Source organism: Limulus polyphemus, unplaced genomic scaffold (genome assembly GCF_000517525.1).
Source record: "Limulus polyphemus unplaced genomic scaffold, Limulus_polyphemus-2.1.2 Scaffold2281, whole genome shotgun sequence".
NCBI classification, from domain to species: Eukaryota; Metazoa; Arthropoda; class Merostomata; order Xiphosura; family Limulidae; genus Limulus; species Limulus polyphemus.
The window spans coordinates 129301-137481 of record NW_013667891.1 but is presented as its reverse complement, the minus strand read 5'-3'; the positions used below and the strand labels follow the sequence as shown (position 1 = coordinate 137481).

At 33.7% G+C, this 8181-nt stretch overlaps 1 protein-coding gene across 1 annotated transcript in view; it reads right to left on the bottom strand.

The window, feature by feature from the left end:
* Window positions 1–6696, bottom strand: part of LOC106466508 (cholecystokinin receptor type A-like) — a gene marked incomplete at its 5' end in the record, with an annotated part of 8594 nt that extends 1898 nt beyond the window's left edge. Inside the window, 2 exons of the mRNA XM_022394530.1 lie at window positions 3620–3758; window positions 6557–6696. Of these exons, the coding sequence (XP_022250238.1) occupies window positions 3620–3758; window positions 6557–6696 (279 nt within the window). The remainder of the gene's footprint in view (window positions 1–3619; window positions 3759–6556) is intronic.
* Between the last annotated feature and the right edge of the window lie 1485 nt (window positions 6697–8181).

The window sequence follows — 8181 nt, the reverse complement described above, 5'->3', positions numbered from 1 at the left end:
AGGCCGCATGACGTGTTATTTGTGGATAGCATTTGTTTGCGCGTGCACTTTGATGTTATTTTTTCTTTCCAATATTATTTATTTGTCACTATGGCAACAAGAGGTTGTGTACATGATCCAAATATATTCTGTTATAGTTGTGGTAAACTTGTTGCAAAGAAATAAGGGCAAAACATTACAGAATTCGTCAAAAAAGCGTAGCTGCTCAAAAGTCATTGCTTAGAAGAAGTAGTCAAAACCCAAAAGTGAAATAAGCATCAGGTGTCAAAAATGGTATGAGCAAAACTGGATGAGGGTGATCAAAATTCAAACTGTTTGGTATCAACCAACAATACTTTGTTTGATGGGAGAGAGAGGAGAATGGTATATTGTTCAAGTATCGTCTCAGCCAAAGTTGTTAGAAATCTACACAAAACTGATGGCACCCTGACTGCAGACTGATACATTATATTTTTATCCGACATTAGATTCCTTAAGGAACAAGACCTCTTGGGCAGGGATTCATCTTCCAGCAAAACAGTGATCCCAAGTATGTAAATAATGCAGTGAAACGAAATATGTATGTAAAAGCTACCAATTAAACACTCGAAACTTCGGCTTAGCCTAAATAAAGTTTCACTATGAATGTTATTAAGGCTGTACGAGCTTATGTTAAAACTAAGATCAAACAATAACCAAACAACTTAGCTAAATTGTGGAGTAATATAGGACATTTGTTTGTCAATCAGAGCAAAGTCAAACTGTGCTGTCTGCGGTGTCCACTGCAAGGAATCGAGCTAGAGATTTTAGCATTAAGTCCGTAAACTTACCGCTGTCCCATCAGGGAACCAGGGCTTTTGAAACAACATTTCAGAATCTTGCTACTCAGTTTAAATCTGTTTGCTATTGTTTTATATTTTCTGTAATAATGTTTAATACTAATGATCAAAAATCGACCAACAATATGCAATTAATCACTTTTGTGACTCCTGTATGTGCATAAACTATACATATCATAACTGGTTCCGATACTATACAAGTTATTCTTAACTTATGCCAGTTTTAAAATTATAAATGTTCCTTTTACATATATACTTATACTAATAATACAACTAATTACAAAACGCCTAATCACCTAGTAACAACTTATTCCGAGTCGCAGAGCAACAGTTTCAAATCATACAACATTACTGCATTGCCGAGCTACATGTCAACACACTATTATCGGGTCACATAGTTACAATCCAGTATTAGGTAACATAGCAACATTCCAATATCGAGTAAAACAACAACAATTCAGTGTCTAGTCATACAGCAACATTCTAGTGTCTAGTCACACAGTAACACTACAGTGTTGAGTCATACAGTAACACTACAGTGTCTAGTCACACAGTAACCTCCACTAATAACAGTTGAAATCAAACTTTTATTAAGCTACTTGTGCTTAGCAGTACAGTAATATTGGAACAAGAATGACCTAACAATCTTTGAGTTTTTTACTTTCTAACCATCCTTTAATCTTAACATTGATGCCATTTCATTTTGTCCTTAGTATTGGTTATTTACATCTAATCTACCATATACGTACGAAACAACAATGAATATTTAAAACTATCTGTAGCTTGTGAGGCTATTGCTAAAGAACCATTCTACAAACACACACAACAAAAAATCTAAGCAAGTCTTAATTATCAATCTCCAATCGAATGTCGTCCTTTGGTGCTCTAATATATCCTAATCATCGTACAAGAAGTTCCGTAAATTACAACTCATGGCTTCTAGCAACGAACGTGGATATATACGAGAAACTTAATACAAAGGCAAGTGACAACGTCACATCAAATTTTAATCAAACCGAGTAATTCTGGAAGATACTGCTGTCTAGAACGCATTTTTGCCATGAAAACGATCATTAGAGTTGACCCCCCATCTCTAATTTTCTGTGGCTTCAAGTAAATCTAGACTCGACTTTAAATATGTACGTACGAGACTTTCTGGGTTTACTTAAGTATTCCATTTACTAACCACGAGGTTGTCTAGGCTTACTTAGGCGTTATACGAGTATTACATTTGTGAACAACGAGATTTTCTAATCCTACTTAAGCCTTATACGAGCATTCCATTTACGAGATTGTCTAGATCTTCTTAAGCCTTGCACAAGTATCCCATTTACAAAATACGAGATCGTCTCGGCCTACTTAAGCCTTATACGATTGTTCCATTGACGAACTACGAGATTGTCTAGGTCTACTTAAGCCTTACACAAGTATCCCATTTACAAAATACGAGATCGTCTCGGCCTACTTAAGCCTTATACGATTGTTCCATTGACGAACTACGAGATTGTCTGGGTCTACTTAAGCCTTATATGAGTAATCTATCTACGAACTATTAAGCCTAGTCAATATATATACAGTGGAAAAATGTTAGAAAAAACGTTAGAATCCAATGAACAGAGTATAAAAATAACTGTGAGGAAGAAGTATCAGTAAGAATAATATACTTGGTTCTTCTGACTGTAACCACTTTTATTGTCTTAGATCGTTCAGTTTAAAAAAGATTGATCAAACCTCAACCAACAAATGTCATAAGAAATGGTTGAAGGACATTTACTGTTGTTTCTACTAAGTGCTCAGAAAGTTCTAGATGTCAGTTAAAATCAAAATCCAACGGTCTCGTGTGAACAAAAGTAGTCTTACTTTTAGGAAGGGTTACATTAACACCTAAACAAGGTTTTATGGTTTTAATTGCGTTTTTCTTTTTTAAGCAAGAGATCTAACCTTAAATTTATACAAAATTTGATATGAGAAACTGGTCTAGCGGACATATGGCAACTTCTGTACGATCGTACCACGATTTTACGATCAAAAGGTTTTCAATAATCTCCGCAGAAGAAAAGATGCAAACAGTCTGGTGTTCATACAGTTTCAGTGATTTCTTATGAAATCAAGGTCAAACCCTTCCCATGCCGAGATGGCATATATGATTCAGTGCTACATAATTGGAACAAGTGGACGAAGATGGCAGTCCACTGAAGATTAGCCCTCATCTGACAGCTGAAATCAATCAGTCATGTAGGTAGACTGAAACAACTGGGGTAAAAACAAATGTCTTGCCCAAGGTCATAACCACATGACACGAGCCAGCCTCGAACTCGCAAACATCCGACTATGACTACGCATCCAAAGCGCGATACCACAGAATCAGACTGCCAAAACGCCATACCTTAATGAAATGGTTAATTCCAATGAATAAAATACATAAAAAAAGAATAAAGAAGCAGTGTTTATCACTAGTGAGCCTTAGTTTTAAGTCAAATAACTTTAATGTGGATTATTTGTTATCGGAACACAATGTACAGGTGTACAACAGTTAATAATAATATCTTGTGGAACAGGCAAAAAGTTACAGAGGTCAGCTTAATTTCAAATATCGTGACCTGTGACGTAACAGTTACGTAAGTATGACGTAGGAGTTACGTAAGAATTAATCAGTATAAATATGACATTATATTTAAAAAAAGGACAGAAAATTACAAAAATTGTTTCTCAATTATATTATTTCAGTAGCAAAACGTTATTTATAATATATATACTTTTTAGCGTGATGATCTTAAATTACTTTCCAGTAGAACACCTACCTGTCGTCGAGCTTGCTTGACTTCATGACTGTCTGATGTGGTGTGACTGCGCAAAATCAATCGATGAGGATGGCAGGAAGGAGAATGAGTGTGTTGACTAATACTGACTCGCGACTCCACATGTCTTAACTGCTGGTCACTTAAAAAATTAAGTACAATTTATTCAATGATAAAGAAAAATAATGACAAAACATTGACTTTTTCATGCAAGGGGGGAGGAGAGTATTCTTCAAACCCCCTCATATACAAATTATTACTGTTTCACTGTATTAGTGACTTTCACTTCCGACCTCGATCTTTTTCACGATGTGTTATTACTTCCGAGTGCAAATTTTTGACATTTCTACTTCGGCTGAAACCATATGACCATATTATTACTTACTAGTGCAAATTTTTATGATATTTCAACTTCCGGTTGAAACGTTTTACTATGTTATAATTTCCGAGCGCAAATTTTTGCGATATTTCTACTTCCGGTTGAAACTGTTTACTATGTTATTACTTCCGAGCGCGAATTTTCTATATCCGGCTGAAACTTTTTATTGTGTTATTACTTCCGAGTGCAAATTTTGACGATGTTTCTATTTCCAGCTTAAATTGTTTACTGTTATTACCTCTGACTGCAAACTTTCGTAACTTATCTACTTCGGGCTGAAACTTTTCATTGTATTATTACTTTCAAGTGCAAATTTTGACGATATTTCAACTTCCACCTGAAACTTTTTACTGTTTTATTACTTCTAATTGCAAGTTTTTGCGATGTTTCCACTTTCGGCTGATATGTTTTATTGCATCATTACTTCCGAGTGCAAATTTTTACGATGTTTCTACTTTCGGCTGAAACATTTTATGATATTCCTATTTGTAGGTTGGTTGAATTTTGATAAAGTTCCATTTTCGAATGGAACTTTTATGGTGTTTTATCAAATCGCCCCTTAGTGGCACAGCGGTACGTCTGCGGACTTACACGCTAGAATCTGGGTTTCGAAACCCGTGGTGGGCAGAGCACAGATAGTCCATTGTGTAGCTCTGTGCTTAATTACAAACAAACATTTATCAAATCAAATGTATTCTGTGTTGGATGCTGACTTCGGTACGAGTGTATAAGAATAGATGAGATACCAGTTCATTATAGGTCAACTCTTAACTACTATACAAATGGCTGTTAAATTTAGTTATTTTTAGAAGCGATAATTTATCACAAGTTTGTTTACGAATCATACGTTGTGTAGTTCAATAGTTATGAATTAGTGATTGTTGTATTATTGCGTTATGATACCAGAACCTTCTAAATTTTTATCGTTGTTTAAATTTAGTAATATTACATCATAATATCTAGTAAAGTGTGGAACATTCTAGACATATGTTGGGATATAAATATGCGTCCAAAATTTAGTTCGAGAAGTAAATTAGATCCAGACTGCGTGATTGTGAATTTAGTCATAAAGAGCGTATAGTGGCGATTTATAAAGTGAAATTATCACAGATTGTATTGTAATAACAGAGCAGAGAAGAATAATTCGTCTTGTGAGTTGTATTCTAAAGTAACTGGACCAGACCGTGCGGACTTTGACAAAAACGGGACGATTATTTAAAGCTCTGAATACAACTGTGGTGATTAACTGTGTAACGAACATTTGTATATACGTTTGACTTGTTTTAATAAATTATTTTAAAACAAGTGGACTGATTTGCTGTTTGTTTATTGTTGAAATTTATCGCCAACAAGTTACAAACACCCACTATAAAGAATCTGGCACAAACATAAAACCTGAAATATGTTGTTTTGTTTAAACGTGACTCTTTTCCGCCTAACGAATTTTTCATTTTCATTAGAAATGTGTCCAAATGATTGAAAAGCACGTGGGAGGTAAAAACAAGCAAACAAATTATTAAATCGGTTTGAGTCAGTAAAAAGAAACTATTTAACAAAAAATGAAGTACTTAGAAATATGGTATTTCAAACAACTAAACAGGAAAAAAAATTTTAATTGATTAAGCTCAAAATTTTTATAAAACTAATACTACTTTATGATTTCACTTTCAATATATTAGCTCTTCACACTAAGCTAAAGCTCTATATAATAAACAAGAATGTCATAGAAACAGGAAATTAATCAGTTTAGTCTCAAGCCCTCGGAAGAGGGAGGCAGAATAGAAGTTTAATTTCCTTCTATCGTGTTTTTCCGTTCGTGTAAGGACTCATATTCTGAATATACCAACGATAAGGACACGATATATATATATATATAAGGAATAAGCCTCTTTGGCCAAAATGCAGAGGGAAGTCTTCGTGAAAGTCCATACGATGAGAGCGACAGCAGAATGATTTGTAACAACAAAAACATGGGGCAAATTATATTATAGTAGAATAGGGAAAATAATTATTTAATCCTTAGCTCGTCCATAGTTTTCCGACGTACCTAGTGTGATTTGTTAGTTCGGACAGTCTTTGTGACTTACCTGCTGTGATTTGTTACTTCCTCCATAGTTTTTCTGACTTACCTACTGTGATTCGTTAGTTCTTCCATAGTTTTTCTGATTTACCTACTGTGATTCGTTAGTTGTTCCATAGTTTTTCTGATTTACCTGATGTGATTCGTTAGTCGTTCCATAGTTTATCTGATTTACCTGGTGTGATTTGTTAGTTCTTCCATAGGTTATCTGACTTACCTACTGTAATTTGTTAGTTCTTCCACAGTTATTTTTTCTGACTTACCTGCTGTGATTTTTTAGTTCGTCCATAGTTATTTTTTCTGACTTACCGTCAATAATTCGTTAGTTCATCTATAGTTTTCTGACATACCAGTTGTGATTTGTTAGTTCGTCCAGTTATTTTTTCTGACTTACCTGCTATAATTGAACCAATCTATGTGAACTTTGACGAAAAAAAACAATTATTCATGGCTCTGGATACAACTGTGATAACCAACTTACCCGCTATGATTTGTTAATTCGTCCATAGTCTTTGTGCTAATCCATAGTTCGATGATAACCCGGGTGTAACAAATGATCATAAGCACTGATGGAAGACCAAAGAGCGCCACCAAACGGTAGATAGCGACAACAGAGCCTCGCCAGTCTTTGAGTTCCTTACAAGAGAACAGAGTTACGGTGATCTCGTAATTGGTTAATGTTGTCTTCTCTGTGCTCTATGTATTCAAGCATTATAAAGAAGTACAGTCAGAGAAATTCAATATGAGAAGCAAAATAAAAGTATTCAAACAATACCTCTGAAACAAAGAAAAGATATTAGTGGGATATGAGAAATAAACTAAGAATATTATTGAGTTATGAAAAACAAAATAACAATATTACTGAATTTTAAGAAATAAAATAACATTATCATTAAGTTATGAGAAATAAGATAACAATATTATTGAGTTATAAAAAACCAAAATAACAATATTACTGAATTTTCAGAAATAAAATAATATAACTAAGTTATGAGAAACAAAATAATATTTTTAAGTTATTAGAAGCAAAATAACAACATTGTTGACTTATGAGAAATGAGATAACAATTTTATTGAGTTATAAAAACAAAATAACAATATTACTGAATTTTAAGAAATAAAATAACATTATCATTAAGTTATGAGAAATAAGATAACAATATTATTGAGTTATAAAAAACAAAATAACAATATTACTGAATTTTCAGAAATAAAATAATATAATTAAGTTATGAGAAACAAAATAATATTTTTAAGTTATTAGAAGCAAAATAACAATATTATTGAGTTAATAAAAGCAAAATAACAAAATCCATATGAAGATTGGTAAGAAGAATTAAACTTTTAATCTCTAGATGATAACATCAACATACGGGGACATGTGTTCTCTTTTTGTATCAGAAACAAATCTAACTGGAATGGATCCGTAACCATTTCAAACTGTCGATTTGAAAAATACTAGGGCAATTTTTATTTCAGCTGTGATAACCGATATTAGGTGATTATACACAATCCTTCTATTTCCGCAAGAGCTGGGAAGAATATAATATACTAAAGTTTTTTTAATAACCATATTTTATGGTTGTTAAAATACATTTGGAAGTAAAACTGACATTGTTACAAGCCAGATGTTCTAATTGAGGTTGTTACAAGCCAGGTGTTCTCACTAACATTATTACAAGCCATGTGTTCTAACTGACATTATTACAAGCCATGTGTTCTAACTGACGTTGCTACAAGCCAGGTGTTATACCTGACATTGTTACAAGCCAGGTGTTCTACCTGAAACTGTTACAAGCCAAATGTTCTAACTAACATTGTTACAAACCTGATGTTCTGACTGACATTATTACAAGCCATGTGTTCCAATTGACGTTGCTACAAGCCAGGTTTTCTACTTGACATCGTTACAAGCCAGGTGTTCTACCTGACATTGTTACAAGCCAGATGTTCTTCCTGTCATTGTTACAAGCCAAATGTTCTAACTGACATTGTTACAAGCCAGGTGTTCTAATTGACGTTGCTACACGCCAAGTATTCTAACTAACATTTTTTCAAGCCAGATGTTCTACCTCACATTCATTGTTACAAGCCATGTGTTCTAAC